The sequence below is a fragment of the Thunnus maccoyii genome, chromosome 3, assembly GCF_910596095.1.
Source record: "Thunnus maccoyii chromosome 3, fThuMac1.1, whole genome shotgun sequence".
Taxonomy (NCBI): Eukaryota; Metazoa; Chordata; class Actinopteri; order Scombriformes; family Scombridae; genus Thunnus; species Thunnus maccoyii.
Genome location: NC_056535.1, coordinates 12,925,882 through 12,949,894, shown reverse-complemented (window position 1 = coordinate 12,949,894; position 24,013 = coordinate 12,925,882). Strand labels below are relative to the sequence as shown.

Below are 24,013 nucleotides of genomic sequence, written 5' to 3'. Positions count from 1 at the left end.
GTGTGTGTGTATGTGTATGTGAGTGAGGTGTAAAATCAGACAAATGTATAATTACAGAGGCTGAAACACAAATTTGCATGACTTCACAATATGTAAGTGTTTGTGGAGTGTAAGGATGGGTGTAGTTTCGAAATGTTTCAATACTTATCCTCTTACAATATCTGAGTTTGTGTACCAAGCATTCAAAACAAGCTTCTGTTTGCTGAACATTTTTTGATATTCTGGTCAATACTCAAAAAGTGTTGAGATTTGATACCAAGCTCTAATGAAGTGTGTGTTTGTAGTGTTTGGCAGAGGAAAGATGAAATGATGACAGAAAAGCATTTTATCAAGGTCATCAATGCCACTTTTTCACACGCAGTAAAATCAGAAATCACACACACACACACAGACACAGACACACGCACACACACACACACTAATAAATTGGATGTGTTTAAAGACAAAATTGCACACACAAACACAAATACTCAGCAATCAGGCTGTATATAATCAACACTTAAACTCATTCTGTTTTCTTTCTCATACACACTCATATTTTCTCGCCATTTTGCCTCTTCTCAGAAGTAGCCCGCCCTCTATCTAAAGTGTGTTTTGCCAAAGGCAGAGTGCATTTCCATATATTTCCATTCGATATGAGGAGGCTCTCCATCCAGGGTTATGTTTTTCTCTCCTGCTTCCTGCCTCTCCCCATCCTCCTTCTCTCCCTCTGCTCATCTCACTGCTCTGCTCTGCTCATTCTCTCATACCCGTGCCCTGCTCTACACGCTGCTTGCTTGCTTGCTTGCTTGGGGGGGTCCTGGGAAGAGGTGACACAAACAATTACTGAGCATATACCAGGCAGAGAAACACTTGCCTTTGTATGTGTGTTCATGCACGATTGCAGAAAAATGCATGTGAGATGAATGTCAATGTGAGTGTGGGGTCGTAAATAATACAGGTGCAGATGGGAATACTTGATCTCAATTATTCCCTTTACCTCTGTGTCTCTTTCGCCTGTCTCCTGCTCACCTTTAATGCACAACTATTGAGCCTGCCATAAACATCCATGTGCTACCTCACTGTCCCTCTTTTCCTTCTACCTCATCCTTTCTGTTTCTGACACATGCATGCTCACTCCTCTCACCTCTTGGTATATTCCTGCTGAATAATCAATTTTTGAGCTGGCTGATGTGACTCGAACACACACACACACACACACACACACACACACACACACACATATACACACACACATGCGCGCGCACAGACGCTGCCTTGAGACTGGATCGATACCCCTCTCTGTTCTGCTGAAGGAGGCATTGACATCATTCCTGGCCTCAGGCCAAACACACTCTTATCCTTCAGAGAGAGAGAGAGAGAGAGAGAGAGAGAGAGAGAGAGAGAGAGAGAGAGAGAGAGAGAGAGGAAGGGAGACAGGGACACAAGCAGGGAGGGAGGGAAAGAGAGGGGGGCACCACACTCTCTCAGGTACCACATTGGCCTGTAGCTCCAGCATTTGTGTTTGTGTGTACATTTGTGTTACATGTATGTGTCTACTAGGAGTGAAGGAGAGTAAGATAAGGACAAGATTGGCAGTGAACTCGTACTCAGCACCAAACAAGATTTTCGACTTGTTCTTCCTTTGCAGCCTCTTACCTCTACTCCCTGGACTTTGAGCTTCATATGATCCTCTCGGGTGGTCTTCCCGTCTTTCCTTTTCTTCCAGCAGTAGCCATCTTTCCTGTACTTGACCTTCTTACGGTTGTAGAGGATCATAGAGCCATTTTGAGGCCTGTTGGAGGACAGGATAAAGAGTTAGAGACAGACAGAATATTGCATTAATTTGACTAAACAGAATAAATGTTGCGCACAGTGGTAACTTTTGTGAAACTTCAAGTCCATGGAAACTGACTAAGAATTATTTTCATGCTGAAATTTTAAACTATTAAAAACTGTCCTGCATTGCTGTTTTTTAACCAGTCAGCACAAGCAAAAACATGTTAATGGTTCCAGTTAGCCGCTCCCATGTAACCGCCTCTCTCTCATACACAGACTCACACTCCTACGTGTTAATATTTTAGTAGGGTGATTTATCAGCGCAGCAGGAACATTGGCCTCTAAGCTGCCATTTTATATACACCTGGTGGGATGAACATGCATGCACACAAACACACACACATACACAAACACACACGCTCACACCAGGAGCCATACGTGTAGAGAGATCAGAGATGGCAGGACCTACCGCCATGTGTTCTTTGGGCTCAATGTCAAACCTGCTGCTCAGCAATCAATCATTACACCTCTAAAACGCTAAGGACAGGTGCGTGCGTGCGTGTTCCTGGGTGTTTGTGTGTAGGTGGAGGAAAAATGCTTCTTTGCCTTATCTCATGACAACAGAAAGAGAACAGGCCCGTTAACAATCAATAAACTAGCACATACTCACAAGTGCTCTCTCTCTCTCTCTCTCTCTCTCTCGAACACACACACACACACACACACACATTTACACACCTCCTCTCTCCTTTCCCTGCCCTCCTCTTCTCGATCAACCTCCAGTCTTTATCCCTCTTATCATACTATCTCTTCATTTTATCTTTACTGCTTCTTCAGTCCCTCCATTCTCCCCTTTTCCACTCATTTTCATCTTTTCATCTCATCTATTCCTTTTGCTACCACCCTAGCCTCTGTTTCTGCTCTTTTATTGTCTCCCCTCCCCTCCCCTCCCCTCCCCTCCCCTCCTCTCCTCTCCTCTCCTCTCCTCTCCTCTCCTCTCCTATCCTCTCCCCTAGAGTTTGATGTAGACACATCTATATGGACTGAGATGATTGCAATTTACTCAGAACACTGTGTGTAGTGAAATTGAATTTACTTTGAGCTGATTTTCTTTGACACCTTAAATCTGTTCTGTTTTGGGGTGAGCCTACCAGCTTCTTAGCGGAGTGGAGACCCCCACCCTCCGATCAAAGCTGAGTTTAGTCTCTGTCTCAAGCAGTGTGAGTCATCTCAGAGCTGCTGATTCTAATTATGTTATGGAGAAGATGGATGAGATCAGATGTGTGCCTGTGTGTGTGTGTGTGTGTGTATGTCTATATGTACCTGGGAAATTGGGTCCTAGGGGTAATATAAGGACCATGCCAGTCTCTGCTTATTTTGCAAAGTGTAACTGTATTTATCAGTGTCTAAATAACATATTTTCTCAATTTTTTTTCAATTCAAAGGCTTTATTGCCAAGAAAACTACAAGGAAGATTTTTGCCAACAGCAAAAGTAGAATTCTACAAAGTATTTTCTCTTCTTCTTTGAAAGTCCTTCTTTACCACTTGAACTGATTTTTGTGTATCCCAGTGTACAGAACAGCGCACCCTTCAGGCAGTGGCTGCATAGCGGTTTCATACACATTTTTGATACACACATTTTGGCAGGCTTTCCTGTGATTGTCATGTGGGCGATACCTACAGGCTGTCAACTCCAAGGTCAGGCCCCGCCCCCCCCCCCCCATCCACCATTTAAGGATTAATGTTACATGTGCTAGCTGGTGAAAGCAGCAGTATGGCATGATTAATGGAGGGATTAAACACATACAGGTAAGCTTTCTTTTTGTAAATAGGCGATCCTTTTACATCATGAAGTGTTTAGCTCGTGACAATAACTTTTAGCCCATGTTTTTTGCTTTAAAAAAACATATTTCTATTTTGTATGTGGTAGACAGCTAACGTTAGCTGCAATTGTTGTTATGCTGCAGGTGATGAGACAGTGAGGCAACTTATGTTTGTTTTAATGTAAAGGACATTCAAGGTGAGGTATGATGGTAAACTTTTTGATATAAGGACCACGGATAACACGTTGACCATTTGGCCCTTTGGCTGACTGGTTAGCGCAGATGTCCGTGTCCTGGGAGACTGGGGTTCCAGACCCGGCGTGGGAACTTTCCCTTACTGTTACATTGGTGTCAGAAGTGGGATGGCTAGACTGTGAGGCCATCAGACAGCTACAAGCAACCCGAATCAGACAAGTCCAGTGTTTGATCCTCTCAACAAGGATGAGGCAAAACGTCAAATGGACCAACATGTTTCATGGTGCTGTTTGTGCGTGTGTGTGTTCTGTCGCCCAAGTGTGATATGATTTATATGGACACCGGTATGTAAGGGCTTTTCAGAGTGTAATTCAGTAAAGTGTCTTAGGGTGTGTAAAGCAGTGTATGACAGAAATATGACTTGTGAGGTCCATATAGTTTATAGGGTCCTGCCTCCAGGTGGGGTTGATAGTGGCATCACTTATTTTTAAGAATACCTGGACAACCTGCATTTGGTCTGTTTGTTAGTCCAATGTGTATGATAAGTTGTTTAGTTACATCTGATGGATGAGGACCCAGTCACTGGTAATATGTGGAATGCAAAATAACATATTTTTTAAAAATAATCATAGCAAATCTAATAACTATAAAGGCACAAAGTCACTCAACAAAAGAGCTTTCACCCAGTGCAGCCGATTAGTGTCACCATCCCAGCAAGTGGGTTGCAAATAGATAATCAATGAAGAAATCAAATGCTGAATTTTTCAGTGAACATTCTTTTGAAAGATTCTAGTTTTCATATTGACAGTAATCATTCGTCCTGTCAAGTAACTAGAAAACGTTTTTAGAGTGGATTTCTTTCCCTCAAAGCACACACAGAAACACAGCCATGATACCTTTTGCATAATGTTACACAGGGAACATCCTGTTGTCAAGATATTTATGGTAATACCTACTTGTTCTATTTCTTAAGCTTAATTTTACTTTTGATGTGTTATTTAATTACGTTTTATAGGTAAACCCCAGATTTTATTGTGCCCTTCTTTTAAGTTTTATGCTTTGTTTGTTGGTTTTATGCTTTGGTTGCATTTTGTCTGTGAAGTACTATTATATCTGCTAAGTACTCATTTTAAAACAAAGTACTCTCTGTGTGCATATGAAAATGTCTGTTAATCCTTTTTGTCCAAACTTTCTCATTGGTGCAATTAGTGTAATTATTATTTTTATCTATAAATCTCGAGAATCCTGCAAGACTTGTAAAGCTGTATTTCCACACTTCCTTATTTTTATCCTCTCTCTTAAAGGAAACAAACAAATAAGACAGACAAACCACTGTGTTAATTTTCAATCCATCTGTTCTTGTTTTCTATTGTAGATTGCCACCGGGAATCATTTCTGGAGTCCAAATGAAATGGATACAGTTGTCAACAGTGAGAAGGTAAGTTGTCATGTAGACATTTGATGGAAATCAATTTGTTTTTTAATACTTTGAAGATATAAACATATGGATATAAAATGTCTTGCTCCTCAAACTGTCTGGTAACAATAAATGTTACAATAAAACATTTCCAATAGTGTCAAAAATATAGCCTGGTGTGTGCAACAGTATCCGACTTGGACAAGTGCCTCCAGTGTGTGGGACTTGTATCCTCCTTCGAGTGGCTTGGCTATAAATGCAGTGGTGAGATATTAAATGAATTGGCAGTGTGTGGCAAAAGGCAGTAGGTGGATATATGTGCAGTAGGTTGATATATGCGTATGATTAACCACTCTATAAACACCTATGGAAAATTATCGTTGTACACAGCATAGGCTACTATACCAACTATTTTTCAGTTTAACAATGGTGTCATTATGAAATTGAAGACAGCTACCTCACTTTATCAGAGCGAGATCGATTGCAGCGTGTGTCATATATGTCATATAATTGAGATTATGCAAAGATGATTCATTTTGCCTCATCGGCACTGACCAGATCATATCAATAAGTGTCTCTTCAGCAGTGAATATTTTTGCTGTTTCTTTTCAATAGATCCACAGTGCGAGAGCGTTATTTAGATCCCTTTCTGACAAGCTAGCATGACATGGTACCAATGGATGCCTTAGGTCGTCTAGTTTCATATGATACCAGTATCTTCACTGTAGCTTTAAAAGTGAGCCCGCTACAGCCTCTGAAAGACAGTAACTCGAGGACGCCGGCGTCCTTGGGGAGTGTGAGTGGTTAAAATGTATATATTCAAAATGTGTTACAGTTTGTTCAGGGGTCTGGCATAAATCCTGCCTCAGACGAATGGTGAATGATAACACCCAAGACCTGTCCCAGGTGAGTATCTTCTTAAGGTTTCTTTAACTCTATAATATACTGTCTATAACTGTCCATTGCCATGTAAAATAATTTGCTTTCTCACCATTTCAGGAGCAACAGTCAGATCTGCTGTCAGATCAGGATAACATACCAGATGATGATGAGCACATGTCTGACGATGAATATGTACCAGACTCAGAGTCACAAGATGATGATGATGATGATGAGGATGATGCAGATGCAAGCATGCAGTGATACCTGATGTTGAAATATCTTATGGGTCAGACACAAGCATCCCAGTTGTGCCCAACACATCAAAAGGTTGGTTGCTGTGTGTCTTTGGATTGAACCTTCAAATATTCTTTGTCTACACATATGACCTGTTTTCACACAGTAGAAAGCAGAAATGTCGACTTTCACGTAGAGCGTACAGCTACATAGAGGCCTGTCACACAACGCAACAAGACACAGTTACTTCCAGTGTGGAAGTTGCTGGGACGAACAGACCAAAGACTTCTCTTTAGGCTATTATTATTATTATTATTATTATTATTATTATTATTATTATTATTATTATTATTATTATTATTGTATTGTTGTTCCAACTATCAAAACCAACTGAATTCAAAATGAAGCAGACTCAACCAACAAAAGTTACCAAAGTGGCGCTGCTGTAACCGCATTATCTTTCCTGCTAAATTCACAGTCTAATCAAACTTAGAATGACACAAACTGGATTTATATAAAGCAGAAACATCACCATTCTCGTAGGCACACACAACACAACAAGAAACAAATTTTTTATAAATCACATTTTTAACCTTTCTATTTCTACTGGTGTACTTCCTAGAGTCTGTAAAACTGCTCATGTCGTCCCCCTGCATAATCGGGTGGAGAAAGGAGTGATCTGAATAACTAGAGACCAGTATCCAAATGATCTTGTTTGGATAAAATTCTAGAGTCACTGGTAAATTGTCAACTTAAGGAATTACTCACCACAAACCTTTTACATTTTTTAAGCAATGTTGGGTTTTGTTCGTGCTTATGCGTGATTCCTGAATTACCTATCTGATTGGCAGCGGTCAGTGAACTTGGGAAGTATTCGTTCAGAGTTTTTACCAATAACTAAGGGTGTTCCACAAGGTTCAATTCTGGGTCCAGTTGTTTTTTTATGACATAATTACAATATAATCTTACAATATTTTATTAATAATATCTCTTCATCTTTAACTAATTGCCATGTACATTTATACACGGATGATACAATATTGTATTGTATTGCAGACTCTCCTCAACCAGCCGTGGAGAACCTGCAACTTTACTTCGATGTTCTCCAAGCCACTCTTAATGATCTTAAACTTTACTGAATGCACATAAAATTCTGTTTATGTTATTCTCTAGAGCTAGAGGTAATGGTAGCAAAAACTTATGTTCAAACTAACTTCATATTCCCACTGTACAAGGATCCATTGTTGAGAGTTATAGAATTAAAGCACCTTGGTATTTAGATAGATGACAAATTCACATTCAAATTTCATATAGACAATCTTGTCAACAAATTGTGACAAAAAATTGTTTTTTGTACAGAAATAGAACTAACTTTCCTATGTTTTGTAGGAAAAGGACTGATGAAGCTGCTTTTCTCTATTATGGATTATGGTGATGTAATTTCTAGGCATGCCTCTGCCTCTACTCTTAAGCCCTTGAATGCTGTTTACCACTCTGCTCTTCAGTTTACTACCGGTGAGGTTTATAACACTCATCATTGCATCCTGTATGTAAAAGTTGGGTGGTCTTCTCTGTCTGAGAGACATGACTGGCATATATATTTATTTATCTACAATGAGCTTATTGGGAAGCTGCCATCTTACATCACATCTATGCTAGATTGGTCCTCTGGACCACATCACACTCAGTCTAATGACTGGCTTTCACTGCAAGTCCCTCGAGTTTGTACTGAGCTTGGAAGCTCTGCTTTTTGTTTTCATGCTCCAACTGCCTGGAACTCTCTACAAAGCACCCTAAAAATGAATACTTTGGTAACCCTTGGACAAGTTAAACCATTGATCACTAACCACACACTCTGTTTGCACCTGTTTTAATTGATTTGTTTTTATATCTTGTATCGTTTATTATCTGTCCATATATACTTGTTTTAATTGATTTGTTTGTATCCTGTATCTTGCACATTTTATTAACTGTACTTATATACTATATTGATTGTTTTCTTTTATCTTGTTTCTTTTATTATTATTATTTTAAATCTTTTTATACTCTTTACTTTTTACTCAACATCATTGTAAATGATGACCAGCACTCAATGATTTTATTGAGTGTAAATAAAGGCAATATACATTTGTTAATATGGCAATACTGATCCACTACCAGGCAGGTTTGGAGAAAATGGCCCTCTATACTATATAGACCTGTGTGTGTGTGTGTGAGTGTGTGTGTGTGTGTGTGTGTGTGTGTGTGTGTGTGTGTCGGTGTGTGCATGTGCGTGCACGTGGACGGTGCCCGTGTTCCTCGCAAACCCTCCGATTCAAGCAGACATAAATGCTATTGATTATAACTGGGCTGTGATGTGTGGGATATAAAAAGCTTTTCCACCGTTCAACAGTGTAGCAGAGCGAAAACAGAGAAGGCAAAGTGGAGGAGAGCAGGAAAAAAAAAGACGGCAAGATAAAGAGACAGAGTGGGCGAGTGAGTGAGTCCGGTAAAGGGAGGAGAGAAGGAGGAGCAGATGAGAAAAGTGAGAGGAGAGGGAGAGAGGAGGTAACAGTTATTACTTTGAACTGATGAGGTATTTCGGTGAGGGGAGAAATGAAGGTCATTGATTGTTATCTTAGTATTGCCCCTACAAGTGTGCAAACGCGTGCGCACGTATGGACTCAAACACACATGCACGCACAGCCACGCACACGCATAAATGTCACTGGCTCCGTTAGCTGAGCCCCTTTCCATCTGATGGGATTAGGTGTAATCTGTTCTAATCGTGCCTCGTGTCATGTGTAAATGGGATTATATCTAACTGCTGCTCAATAACACCAATATGACTGCTGCTGCTGTTGCTGCCGGGAGGCTGAGGCTATACGGCAGCACAACCAATCAATGAGAAATCCATCCACAACATAAACTGTGCAGCTGGCCTCAGGCTGCTCCTGAGAAGAGTCCTTCAGCTCGCACAATGGGAGCGCGGAGGCATCACCTCAGGCTTTCAGTAGTGTCAGTAATCAGAAACCGCTTCACTTACTTTCCTTTTTCTTTCCTTTTCTTTTTTCTTTCTCTTTTTTTGTCATACCAACATCTGTATTAACTAAAGTAAATGTCAATAAGGTGAATTGTAAATTATTAAAATTGCCTTTCTTCTTCATTCTTTCATCCTCTCTCTCTCTCTCCTTCCATCCTTGCTTCCTTCCTGACTATAACCTCTCCCCATTCTAGGAAAAGAGCTACCTACGGTTCATTTGGATCGATGAATATTCAGTTCTGGCATGTGAATCCCCGTTCACACCCCATCTTATATACACACACTCCCCCCGCCCCCTTATGTCTGAATTATACATCACTTATCCTAATACATTTACATTCATTAATACTCCATTTCCAGCTGACTAGGTGCTTTACAGTCCGGCCATGTTCTGGAGCGTTCTCTACATGTAGAGTAGCCCGTCAGCAGGACCCTTTGGAGACAGTCGACGTACATCTCTAATGTTTTAATCAAACACTGGCACTCAGTCATTGGGATTAAAACAACATGAGTCACTGGCTGATTAAGCGATGCTGTGTTTCTACTTGGGTGTGTGTGTATGTGTGAAAACCAATGTCTGCGCTCTCCTCACCTGGTTTTTGGCGATGTCGTCAGCCACTCATCATGTTTCTCAAAAGTGATGAGATATGCAGCAATCTCCTAGAGAGACAAAGACAAGACGGAAAGGTTATATTAGTGTGTGTGCATGAGTGTGTGTGTGTGTCACGGGGAGATAAAACATAACAGGTATTTCCAGATGACCTGCTGATGCCCACAGAGAGTGTGTCACTATCTGATTGCCACGGTGAGGTCTGGGTGCCTGATTGGTCACAGAGCAGCCAGTCAGGAGACAGATATAGAGGACAGACCCTCAGGGCCAGCAACCAATCACACTCACCGACACACCGATGTCTCCCTCCACTGGGGAGGAAAAGCTATCTCCTAAATACACACACACATGCTACATAAATACACACACACACACACGGTGGGGGTGCAGACCCATACACTAGCTGAGAGAGTGCGCTGATAGGAAAAGTTTTCTTGTACTTTGCAGTTTCACAGTTTCTCGTCAGATAAAGCCCGCTCCTAACTTGATTCTTAATTCCTCCGGCTCTCCTCTCCACACTATTTCTATTCTTCCTCCACACTCACATGAATCCAATAAGGAAAAAGAAAGTTCAAATCATACAGGTGCATTCTACCGAGAGTAAGGGAAAACAAAACGTCCATACACACACACACAGACAGAGACACACAGAGATGCAGCCAAAAGAAACCATTGTTTATACCTCCTGCTTTTTAGTCGCTCACGCAACACCGCCTTTTCCCTTTGCTCGGTGAACTCTCTCACCCCTGGCTTCCTCCTTGAAGCATCATTCTTTCTCTCCCTATCTCTGACTCCCATCTCACCCACTTGTTGTGAAAGACTATGAAATGTAAATTGTCCTCTTAAGGCAATCAGTGTTTGAAATGTGGCACAAAGCAATAGTGAAGAAGACATCAACACTCCAGCACTCCTTCATCTACCCCCTCAGATCAACAGTCTCCACTCCAGACCTCCTCTCCTTCTCTTCCTCTCTGTCTCTTTCTGTGTGTGTGTGTGTGTGTGTGTGTCTGTGCATGTGTGTTTTTAGGTATTTGTCCCAGTTTGGCATGAGAGCACTCCAGCTCCACGCCGATCAGACGAGATGAAGGGACAAAGAGGAAGACGGAAAGAAAGGCAAGGAGAGACGAAAAGAGAGAGCAGCTGGAGGGTGCTGGCACTTAACTGGATTGTTTTTTAGTATCCTCCATTCAATCTTCACATCCCAACCCCCCACTTCCTCATCCTGCATTTATATGTGTGTTTATTTTTGTATATGTGTGTATGTGTGTGTGTGTGTGTGTGTGTGTGTGTGTGTGTGTGTGTGTGTGTGTGTGTGTGTGTGTGTTTGCGTGCGTGCATGCGTGGGAGGGACTGCCATCACACCATTAATAATTATCACTATCAAGCTGGCCACTGTTAATGTCTGTCTGTCTGAGCCACATAAAACTGCACTGAGCCGAGTTTAGGCTGGGCACGCACACAGGCACATTTTTTTTACCCACACAACAACACGCATACACACTTACACACACACGCACGCACACACAAACACAAACACACACTCTAACACTTACACACAAGGAGTGCCTCATTCATTTATGCATCTATTCATTAGCTGTGACAGGCAGCCACCTCTCCTCCTCCCAAACCACTCCGCAGCAAGTCAATATCCTATACGGCCTCCACAGCCCCGGCCAGGCACTCGGGCTCCCCTAGTGACTGTCAGCCAGTGGGAGGCGGTAGGAGAGAGAAAGAGGAGAGGAGACGAGGGGCTGGGAGAGACAGAAGGATGGGAGGATTAAGAAGGAGGGAGAGAGACTTGCAATTAAAGGCCTGCCCCATAAGAGCCATTAAAAAGCCAGAAACAGAAGAGTCAGCTGAAATGGCAGCCTGACACACACTCTCAAACACACCCACACACACACACACACACACACTCACACTGGAGACACACACTCCAGCTCACTCCCTCGCCAACACACACACACACACACACAGACATACACACACATGGCCATGTGAAGAGTGACAGAAGTGAGATGGTGAAGGTCGGTCCTCAGGAAGTCACAGTTATTGTCCCAGTGGACACCAGTGATGGAGCGCTTTGTGCATGCCTGGCGACACACTGACCCTTCAGGAATACTGTGAGTGTGTGTGTGTGTGTGTGTGTGTGTGTGTGTGTGTGTGTGTGTGTTCGCTGTGCCAGACACAGGGACAGGGACAAGTGTCTTTCTCCAGGGATCTACTCTAGAAACCCAGACGCTCTGCATGTCTGTGTGAGCCTACGTAATAATAATAATACATTACGACAGGCCCAACTGGATGCGTGCATGCGCTTTTCCAAACACACACCTCTTCCAGTCTGTCAGTGTTGTGAGAGCTAGTGAGAAAGAGAGAGAGACAGAGAGAGAGAGAGAGAGAGAGAGTTACTTAAGAAATATCTAACAAAGCAGAGAGCATGAGTGGGAAGTTAGATTGGAGCGAGCGATGCAGTTGGGGAAATCAGCCTCCCACTCACGCATCACTGAGACCATCTCCCTCCAAGAAACCGGTGGCATGTACAGAAAAGCAGACAGACAGACGCACGCACATGCACACACGCAAACACATTCACACGCACTCCTACAGGCCTCAGGGAGATTTCCAGAGGAGGCAGGGAGGAGGAGGGGGGGTGGGGGGTCGCCTACACTGCAACAGACTTATCCAGGAGCTTTCCCCAGGGAGATTCCGTTATAGGGTCTGGCCACAGGCTAGTATGCGTATGTGTCTTTATGTGTGTGAGCGCGTGCACGTTTGAAGCCTAATGATGAGCATCACCCCGACAGAGATCTGGGGAAAACAGAGTTGTCTGTAAACTGGAACTGTCACATCCATTCGAAGTGCCTCAAATGAAGGCTGCCGCTGGTCCTCGCCACAGAAATCGTTTGGCATTGAACAGTTTATTTTGGTGGTACAGGAGGTAGAAAACTGAGGTGTCCTTTTCAGCTACAGAATCCATTTTTGCCTTTCTCCTTGAGTGTGGTTAAGTCTTATATACATATATGGAGGAAAGAATTGCATTAGCATTACCAGGGGAGGTCTGCTGATGCTGTAATTTGTTCCTGAGCACCTCCACCGGTTTTCTCTCCTTCCCAGAACAACCCTGTCAGTGTCTGACGTTAATAGACACTCTATCCAAAATTGCCTCCTGTTTTTATTATTTTATTTTTTTGCAGACTACAGGCTTCTGTGTGGCTTTATTTTCATCTGGAGCACTATCTCAGCCATTCGTTCAACCCACATTTTTATTGATCATGGTCTATTTTTAAATAATTTCTGCTTCAAAGATTCATTGTGTAAATGAAGTGTAACAATGGCAATTTTATGCTAAACCTACATTGTCATGCAATTTGATTATGACCGTAATAATCAATAATCCATTAGAATTGAGAGGTGCCTGCAAATGTGACAGGACCAATCTCTTAGCATCTCTTCTGAGTCCGGAGTGACCTCTAAAATCACCAATGTCACAGGGCAACGGCTGCTTTTCAGAAGACTCAACTTGAGATCATGTTGCAACAAGAAATCTGAATGCAGACTAAATTGTGTTGAGCTGATGTAAATGATGCAACGGACTATCGTAAACCAGACCGATAATGTCTTGTTTGCACTATGTTCCTCTAACCTGGCTAATTAAAATGTGTAGCTCTCGACAGAAAGAGAGCCAGACACTGAGTTACGATGAGGATAATTTTGTTCCGTTCTAGCCGCAAAATAAAATTTCATCAAGCTTATTGTAAACCAGAGCAATAATGTGTAGTTTGTATTATATTCCAAAACTGCCTCTCTCCCCAATGTTTGTTACTTTCAACAGCCTTTATATTACCTCCACTGGCTAATACAACTGCTTAATGCTGTTTCCATAACAACTGTTGCAAAGCCCCTGATCAGAATTCCTCTCAAGCTTGCCTTGTGTTTATCATACAAACACCTCATCACACACTGGGCAACACACACATGCACGTACATGGACATAAAAGGATTGTACACACATGAATACAAATGGGCCTGTCTATTAATACACAAAGTCGCTTGTGTGAAAATAAATAAATAAATGGAAATAAAACTTGTCCCGGCCTTCTGTCTATTCTCTTGTTCTCTCTGTGAAACACACACGGATGCGCGCACAGACACACATTTGGTGCTGGTCTGTCATTGGAGGACGAGGTTTGACCTTCAGCGGGGACCCTCCCCTGTCACCTGGTCGGGAGAGGGACATGTGCGTCACATCCATCTCTGTCACACCGCAACTCTCACAACATTCATACACACACATACACAAACACACACAGGTACATACTGTACACACACACAAAAAAATACCTCCCATGTCAAAACTAATGCATGCTAGGATGCACAGGCATGCACACACACATACACACATACACACACACACACACAGACCTAGAGAAACTTGGTCTCAGAAGAGTCTATGTGGTGGCTGCTGCCCATGTGAGTGACGGCTTTATAATGAAATAGTCACTCTCCCTTCTCATTCACTCCCTCACTCCCTCTCCTTATGGTTTGACCTCTTTACATTCTCTCCCCTTCTCTCCTCCCACCAGTTCACACACTTCCCTCTTTTTTTCTGTCTCATTTCCCTCTCATCTCCCTTTCGCCAATATACAGAAGTCCAAATGGTGAAGGTGGCTACACACACACTCACACACACACACTCACAGTATGTAAAGTAGCACAAACTTTTTTTAGCAGACACCTGAGAGCAAGGAAGAGTCAGCCCCAACTCACAGAGGGAACATCAATTGTATTTTTTTTTTTTTTATATAAAACTTCCCCTCTCTCGCGCACCTTACCTGTCCTTTTCCACTCGTCTTTTATTTGCATTTGCAGAGACGGCCCCTTCGCTCTCAGCAGGGGGGTGAACACATCAAAGATGGCAACAGGTGTGTGGTGTCAAACACAATGCCAGGACCCCTGCTGCACTAGGGCATCTTGGATACAGTCTATCACAGCCCGCAAAAACTGCCACAAAGTAAACCAGGAAAGGACGCACGCACACATATACACACAGAGAGACATATATTTGAAATCTCTAATGACGGATGTGTGTTTGCTGGTGGGAGGTGGAGGGAAGAGAGTGAGAGAGAGAGAGGGTAGGGTGGAGTGGTGTCTCAATGAAGAAGTCTCCAGTGGTTGTGTTAACCCCTGATGCCTCATCTCAGCGTGAGTCATTCAGCCCTCTGAGGCTCGTCTCTGCTCTGCTATTGTTGATGTTATTGTTATTGAGGAGGTTTGGTATGCTAAGGAGAGAGAGAGAAAGAGGCACAGAGAAAGAGAGAGAGATGGAGAAGTAGTGGGAGAGAGGAAGAAATAGTGTGTGCCACCTCTCATTGGCATAAATACTTGTTTACAACAAGACATAAATTGGCACCCTGTCAGTCAGTCTCTCTATTTCTCTCTCCTCTAACTCCCTTACTCTATTTCCCTCTCTGTCTCTATCTGTCTGTCTCTCTCCTCTTCTCTCCCTCTGTGCTGCTAAGCATATTACAACACTCCCTGGTTCAGCCCTCTCTCATTACCATATTCTAATTACATTCGTTAAGGGGAGCATTTGGGAGTTTAATGAATAAATTTGAAAGATGGGTCTCTGTGGCGATCTTTATGTTTGTCTCCTCCTCAACCAACTAAAGATGGGAGCATATGTGTGTGTGTGTGTGTGTGTGCGCGCGCTCGAGGTTGCACACCTGTGCAGTGTATGTGTGTGTGTGTGTACTCTTGGTAAATATCACTGTTGCTCCATTTCAAAAGAAACAAACAAATCTAGTTAACTGCTGGAGCTCACGTTGACTCCGCTCTCTAAAAGAATCAATTCAGAATTCTGTTTGTCTCATCCAAATAAAGATTTCATTACATTTGTTTGTTGTTTTGGAAAAAAAAACAAAAAAAAACGTGGAGCCACCCATGTTGAAGCCATGCATATTTAACTCCCCTCAAGCTTCAAAAACAAACTGCTAAAGACAAGCATCAATTTAGAGATGTACAAATTGTCTACAATCTCGGTTTATCTTCTCTATCGACAACAGACCTCAGGGATCCATACCGGGGAGATAGACAGGTAGAGTTAAAACAATCATAAGCAAAAATAAACATTAAAGGTTACCAAACCTGCTCTGGTGACTGGCTTCCACTATTGTGCAGTTTGATCTGTCTCTGCCTAGGACGAAGCCCTGGGCTGTAGACTTGAATAGACTGTTACTATGGGCCCTGCACTCACTCTTTCAGGGTATTGCAAAATGCGAAATACTTTTCACACGGTTTAATAAAGAACTCCCAAATGCATTCCCAATTCGGATGATTGCCAGCTTGTGCTTCAAGTCTAGGAGTGAATGAGTAAAATTCACCTCTTGCTCAGAAATAACACTTTTTAAAAGCTTTTTGCTTGGCCAACTGCCACTGATTACTGACAATTAAACAATACAAAAAGCAACAGAAAAAAGATGTGGAATCTAATTTAACCCCTCCCCTGCAGATTTCACGTTTACATCTGCAACTACAATTTATTAAAATTATGCTTTTTTCTTCTTCAGCTAAATACACTAAATTTGGAATCCCAGAACACAATTTTTTTTTGTTGACATGAACAGTCATAAGCACAAATCAGGAGTCAGCAGAATTTGTCTGGAGCTCCTTTATTACATCTTGTGGTAAAAGGCCTGGATTTGTTTCATTTTAAATTCAGCTTGATGTAGACTATCTTGAAATCTGTCCACGACTTTCACTCTCCACTGAAACCACTCCATGAAGGACAGACTGTACTCATCCACAGCTAAAAAAATACATGGACAATGAGATGATGTAAGTGATAATATCTGATGGGCATATGCTATGCCATTAATAGTTTATAAGTGTGTGGTATAGTATATCAATAGATCCAAAGGGGCTCCTCTTCACAGTGACTACAGTGTGTGTACAGTGATGATGCAATGCAAAAGGTAGAGCCTGGTGTCATCATGCTCTCTTCAAGTACTGTGACTCATGCTGTGGGCGCCAAAGTATGTTAGCTATCTTTAAACTTCTATATAATGTTGTACATGTATATAAATAAATAAAGGGTGGGGAGGGGGGGGGTAACCAACATTTTTACTGTTTACAGACTAGACAGCTACCATTTTCATTTGTGTTATTGCTGTCTATAGAAACTATCACAACCTTTCCTTAAATCTGGTTCTTTTCAGACATTAAATACATGTATTTTTGGCACAGATGGTTAATAATTGCTCTAATTTAATGCACTTTTAGAAACTGAGGAGGAGACAGACATCAGTCATTGCCTGCCGGGGTAACTTTCCACCTCATATGAACTGTAATGGGCTGTGACTTTCTAGTTCAGCGCGCAGTGGCACCTTATAGCCGAAAGAAACTTACAGCTTAGTTTACAGTCTCTCTGAAAAAGTGATGCTGATGTGTTGATGTGTATTGGACAAAGTTAAGTCTCGCTAGCTGGCAAGCTACATATACAAGCATACTGCCAGAACATACAGGATATGCTGCCAACAAGCGGCAATTATGTAGTTAGGCTTAACACTAGGTAATACCTGTTTTTGAGCTGGGAAATTGTGTTGTTGCCATGTTTTTCTTGTTTGCTGGAGTAGTGATATAACACTTCCACTGGAAAATAATTGAATTTTTGGGACTGAGTGATTTCTCTTCAGGTTTTTTCTTCTATTTTTTTTTTTTTTTTTAAAGAAAACAGAGGTGTTGTTAGCAAACACCTTCCCTGTCAAACACCCAAAGGCATGAATGAACTATTCTAAGTCTTTGCCATTTGGCAATGACACAAGTTAGATGCTTTCACCTAATATGCAGAGGAGTTTATCATTCCCCCACACAACATTTTACACTGTGCATTCAAAAAAAATGAATTAAATGTATGCACAGTCAGTATGCAAATGTGGCATAAGTATCCCGTATATAGTTGCCTCCTTAGAGTGCAAGATGATGGATGATACATTACAGCTGAGCTAGTCTTAGACTAATGACACAGCTGCATTACAATACACAACTTGGTACACAGCTAATATCATATATGCAGAGAGACAGAACCCACACAAGCACACACTCTCCCTCTCTCTCTCTCTCTCTCTCTCTCTCTCTCTCTCACACACACACACACACACACACACACACACACACACACACACACACAAATGCCACCTTGTTTAATCCACTGGGAATCAGTGAAATTTGATTACCGTGACTTTTACAAACACACTCCATATGAGAGTAGACATTCCATACATCAGCAGGAGGGCGGAGGATGAGGGAGGAAGAGGAGGACAGAGACAGGGAGATGGAGAAATATGTGATGGTAGAAAATACTACAGTTTGATAGAAGGAAACACTGGACATATGCACACTATGGTCTCCTGAGTGGAATTGTTCAGATATCACAACCAAGACTGAAAGAGCAGCACACACACATACTGCACACACACACACACACACACACACACACAGTATCTCACCCTAAGTCTAATACGGTAAATGTGGGAAGTGATGTATATTTACAAGTAAATGTATACACCTCCCAAGGTAAATCTTGTGAATGTGTACATTTCCAGGATAATGTTAGTGGAAAATGCTAGTCACAGCACCATGAGATTCACCGTGCACTCACTGTGTTTTATTGTGGATACAATGTAGAAGCCAGCTAAATTACCCGTTTGGCTTAGCTCCTGTAATAAACTGAGATCTGTGAGGCACAAGAGATACAACTGAGTAAGATTATAGCATCAGAAAAACAGGCAAAACTTATGTTGGGTAAAGCTTTCATACATGCCATCACGTTTGACCTGCATCATCGTATGAGGGTAGAACACAACTGAGCTATTTTTTTCCCCCTGTAAACCTTTTAACATTTCCAGGAGAGATGAGATGTACTTTTAGTAATCGGAAATTCATGCCTTTTTTTTATTATTATCTGATCTTTTTGAGAAACATCGAACATACATACATTCATGTATAAAAACATTGTGTACACACAAGGTTGCCTCCAATGTTAAAGTCTTAAATTGTGATTCTGAAGAGTTTACCAAAACAAAACTCCATGAGGTCAAAAACCTGTTGATGAACACTGTTTGGTGTGCAGTAAATACGGCAGGAGATCTCCACGATAATGTGACTTCTCAACTCATTAACAAAGAAACACAGACATTAACAGACTTACCTTGAGAAATGCTACCAGTGAATGCTAAATACTTATGTTCATACTCTGTGGTTGATAATTCACATTTCTACTAAATATTCATAAACTATTCCGCAATACACATCTCTGTTATCAAATCAAATGTCCAGAGAGCAAATTGATAACGAGTAAAAAGCAATTAAAGTGTTCTGAAACACCACAGCAACTTGAAATGTTTTATTATGTTGTATTTTTTGCTAAGAAATAAATAACATTGATTTTGCACTGACAATGCAATTAAACAGCCACATAATCTTACCAGTTTTAATTAAAAATAGAGCTGCAGCCTGCAAGTGGCCATTAGTGGGTTGAAGCTCATGAGGACAATACACTCAGATCTATGTGATATCACAGTAAACAAAACTGACAGTTTGACCTCACCACAACTTAACAGTACACTAACAAATGTCGTCTGATGCAGACTGTTTGTTTCTGTGAAGTATGATTACTTTAGTGTTGTTTGACTTTTCACATATTCTCTGCCAGTTTCATTTTTTTTTTGCGTCCTTTACAAATGTTTACATGTCTGGATTAAGCATGAGGTAGGCAGTTAATAATGATGTCTGTAAAATGTACAGAGGCAACTTTGCATGGACAACACAAGTGTGTGCACACTGGAGAACATCCCAAATATTTGAATGGAGCTCAGCTTCAAATATTATGACACACTAGGAATAATAGTGCCATAACCATAATCTGTCAAAATATGCAGAGTGCAAAATGCTGTAAAGACTGGATCAACATTGTGCTAACAACAGCAGAAAAAAATACATAAAATGGAAAACAGATGAATACTACCAATGCAGAAATGAAGCCAGTGAAACGCACACTGAATTCATGTTACGTTAAAATTGTTTGAGGGCTACATTTCAGAAGTTTTTGATCAATATGTTAGAACTTTAAGTATAGTACAATTGTCTGACTGATATATATTTTTACAGGTTGGTAGATTTCAAATATTAACACCAAATATGGGAGATAGAGTACCAGTCAAAAGTTTGGACACACTTTCTCATTCAAGTAGGAGGGTGTGTCCAAACCTTTGACTGGTACTGCACATACTGTTGTGCAGTGGGTAGATTTTGAGCACAGGGTAGGCTACAGTTTCACATTCATCTATCCTTTATTTCCACACTAGATGCACAGCTCCAGCCCATTATTGCTAGTGGACAACGCAATAATCCTTACACAACAATAAAGCAGTATCAATTGTCTGTAAAAACCTCTGAAATGACTCATGTGGAGCTCATGCAAGTGAAGTCTCAGGTGTCCGCAGATGTACTCAGTGTATACTTATCATATGAATTTACAGCAAAATATTGTTTAATAATGGTGAGTCTGGAAACTGCCGCAGAGTGAGCAACAGCAAATGAGCATGAATAAAAACTGGTCATCAGGGTAGTGCTGCCTGTGTTTTGGACCTGCAGACCATACAAATATATACCAAGACTTGGATTAAACAATTACACAAGTAGTCAGAGAGGAATTTACAGATGTTTTTTTCTTGGCAAGTACTGCTGGACTTGTGCGCCATAATTTGCATAAAACCCAATATGACAAACTAGAACTGCCTGTGGAGTATGAAAAAATGGTTGACTGAAACCTACCTTCGTAAAACATAAACAGAGAGTACAAAATATATATTGACAAAAAATCTGAACTAGGCATATTCCTTTATAAGTCTCTAAGCTCCAGATATTATTAAGTCAGAAAACTAAGACGCTAAAGAAAAACCTCATCAAAATCAATAGGGTTCCAGCACCTGTGGTGCTTGATTTACATTGTAATGTTTTGTTGACATCTTGCTGCCATTTGGGGATGTAAACATGCAAAATTGCCTTGTGCTGCTGTAGAAATACACTTGACTCCAATAGCTCTTACAAAGTCTGATGAGCAGAAAGTTATCAAAGTTAAATAAAGTTATGAAGTTATCTAGACATAGCTCTACACATACAGTGCAAGTACTTGAAATGGGAATACAAGGACCATCTGTGTGTGTGTGCTCACATGCACACACATACACATTTTAATGCTTTATCTGTCTCCGATGAATTAAATCTAATTTACACAGGACTCAGATATTACAGCGGTTCTATGTGGGGACATTTAAAGATACAAAAAGTATTGTATCCACTGCGCAGCCTGGCTTCTTATTACAGCAGACACTGCTGGTCATTCACTTTGCTTGGAATCTAACAGGAACACACTCACTCACACACATGCAGGCGCACACAAACGAGCACCGACATATACACAACACCCCCACACTCACAGTCACACATTCCCACTGTTTAATATATTTCTGTGTCTCCAGTTAACAATATTTTGTGTCAAATTATAGTGGGCAAGATAAATAGTGGGTCTGTGCGACATGGAGAAAATAGAACAGGAGGAAAATGTGGAGCTTCCAGTTGGGGAGGAGGAGGAGGACAGAGGAGAGGAGAGGAGAGGAGAGGAGAGGAGAGGAGAGGAGAGGAGAGGAGACGAGAGAGAGGAGAGACAACACTAACTCCTACCTCAGACACCTGGCTTTCCCAGACCAGACTTGAAAAACCTGGTTAATCCCATCTCTTTGTGAACTTGTGTGTGCGGAAATAACTTGACTGAAAGTCACTGAAATACTGATCCAAACAATCAATGAAGCGTCTATGCACATAGATCCAATATGTCCAATATACCGTGTGCAGTCCCATTTGCAAATGAAAAGCTTGTATGTTAATTACATGTATCAGCAAGGAAATTACATTTATGAATAGAATTAATCTAATTGATTATTTGCATTGCTGCACATTTAGTTCATATTGTCGGTCTGGCCAGCAGGACAGTATGGATGTCTGGAGTTCGAGTGAAAATGGAAGTCACAACAGACACAAAATGACGTTGGGTGTTAATTGGGCTATGCTTGGCTCAGAGAGAGATGGAGAGATAGACAAAGAGGAGGAGAAAAAGAGAGCGGGAGGGAGAGAGATAGCCTGGAGGACTAATTAGTGATTATAACTTGGCGCTCTCCAAACATAAAATATTTCTCAACCCAAAAGACAGAGGAATGATTAAAAATAAAAGAATAGGAATCAAACACAAGGAGCTGTGAAACACCCCTCTGGTATTGTGTGTGCGTGTGTGGTGTATGTGTGTGTGTGTGTGTGTGTTTGTGTATACATGTGTGCATGCATGTGTGAGTGTGTGTGTGTGTGTGTTGGCTTCTTTGCCCCCTCATTAAACCATGCTTTACTCTGGTAAACGGCAACAGCACAGAGCTCAATGTCAACTGGAGAGGTTACAGCCATAGGCAGGCTCTGGGACACACACACACTGACATGGATACACTCTAAGTCTCTCACGAACATGTTATCTAACAAATGCATGAACGGCACACCCATTTCATTTAAAAAACCGAAACTTTCGGTAAGTTTCCAAAGGCACGCTACTTTTGTCTTTGTTCTGACACAGCCGACAAAATGGAGAGTGTCAGCCTCTCCCGGCCCCGCACCAGCATGAGCTGGACATTAGCAATTCACACATCAAAGTCATAAATCAAGGGCACCCTTCACCACAGTATAAATGGAACATGGAGGCCTGAAAATGGCTGTCAGCTAACTGTATCGTTCTTACCATAATGGATCCATAGTATTTTTTCCACATAGTCTGACATTTAACGTCATCCCTCCTGTGTAACTTTTTCCTGCGTCATGTTTTACCTACGGGGGAAAAAAAGGCAAATATCTCTACAGAAATGTAGGAATACAATTCATGCATATTTAATTCAATGTATCTATTTAATGGCTCACAAACAACCGTAATGACATGAATAATAAATTAAACATGCAAACACACACTCATAGACACAAGCACATGCACACAAAGCTTTGTTTGGGCTAGAAACTGAAGCGTACACAAGCTGAGAAGCCGCAGCACGCACAGGTGAGTGTGAATGGGTTCCTGACATTTCTACCTGAGATTTAGAGCTTTTGTCCTTCACCAATTGTTTTTTCTTTTTTTTTCTGTCGTACACGTTTGGCATCGCGAGCAGACGAATTGACAATTTCACCTCTCTCTTATCACCTTCGATGTACTGCACAATCATGAACGCCGTTTGTGTCACACTTGCAACATCGATCAAACCATTAGCACAAATACACACACACGCACGCACACAAAGAGACACATCCAATCTGTTGCCACGGCAACACCTCCCCTTGATGCACACACACACACACACACACATCCACACAAGGCAGATGGGGCAGTGGTCTAAAATGTATATGCTTTTTGATCTGCTTCTCATTCAAGCTATCATGTTAGTGTCATGCAGCGGCACAGCCAGACATGAGCGTGCGTGAACTGTCAACTAGCTGCCTTCACATACAACATACACCTACCAATAAATCACGGCTTCATAAGAGCAGAGGTCTACAATAAAACACTGCATGTTTCATATCATGTTATTTCATATCATTAATACCAAAATAATGCCTTCTTCTTACACCTCGCTCTTTTTTTTTTTTTTTTGTACAGTTGAGTGACATGTGGAGCAGACTCGCATGCAGAAGCATTGTGGCACAGACGGCTGTCGTCTGTGTGATGTACTGAAGTCTGTACCAACCCGTTTGACAGAAGCTTTTAAAATGCACATTAGATCACTCAATGGTGCGCAGACATAGCATGTGCGTGTTGGAATTTAAGCTTTTGGAAGGGAATTTTACTCGTTATTCAACTCAGTCTTGCCTCTTAAAATATGAGTCAGGAAGTCAAGGGTCCCCAAAAGAGTAATCATATCTTTTCATAAGCTTGAGTCCCAGGACCTAACTATAAAGTTTGTCTTTGTCTATGGTAAAAAAAGTTATTCTG

The 24,013-nt window shown here is 41.4% G+C and overlaps 1 protein-coding gene and 1 long non-coding RNA gene across 4 annotated transcripts in view; one reads left to right on the top strand and one right to left on the bottom strand.

Annotated features, from left to right (window-relative positions):
• LOC121893963 (calmodulin-binding transcription activator 1-like) overlaps positions 1 to 24,013 on the bottom strand; it is a 58,808-nt gene that overhangs the window by 19,859 nt on the left and 14,936 nt on the right. For all 3 annotated transcript variants that reach the window (XM_042406196.1, XM_042406197.1, XM_042406198.1), the window contains exons 4-5: positions 9,925 to 9,992; positions 1,639 to 1,774 (exon numbers count right to left, since the gene is read on the bottom strand). In XM_042406196.1, the coding sequence (XP_042262130.1) occupies positions 1,639 to 1,774; positions 9,925 to 9,992 (204 nt within the window). The remainder of the gene's footprint in view (positions 1 to 1,638; positions 1,775 to 9,924; positions 9,993 to 24,013) is intronic.
• LOC121893965 lies at positions 3,493 to 7,795 on the top strand. Its single transcript, XR_006095455.1, has 5 exons — positions 3,493 to 3,568; positions 5,153 to 5,215; positions 6,030 to 6,100; positions 6,194 to 6,403; positions 7,367 to 7,795. It is a non-coding gene; the product is annotated as an uncharacterized LOC121893965 (long non-coding RNA).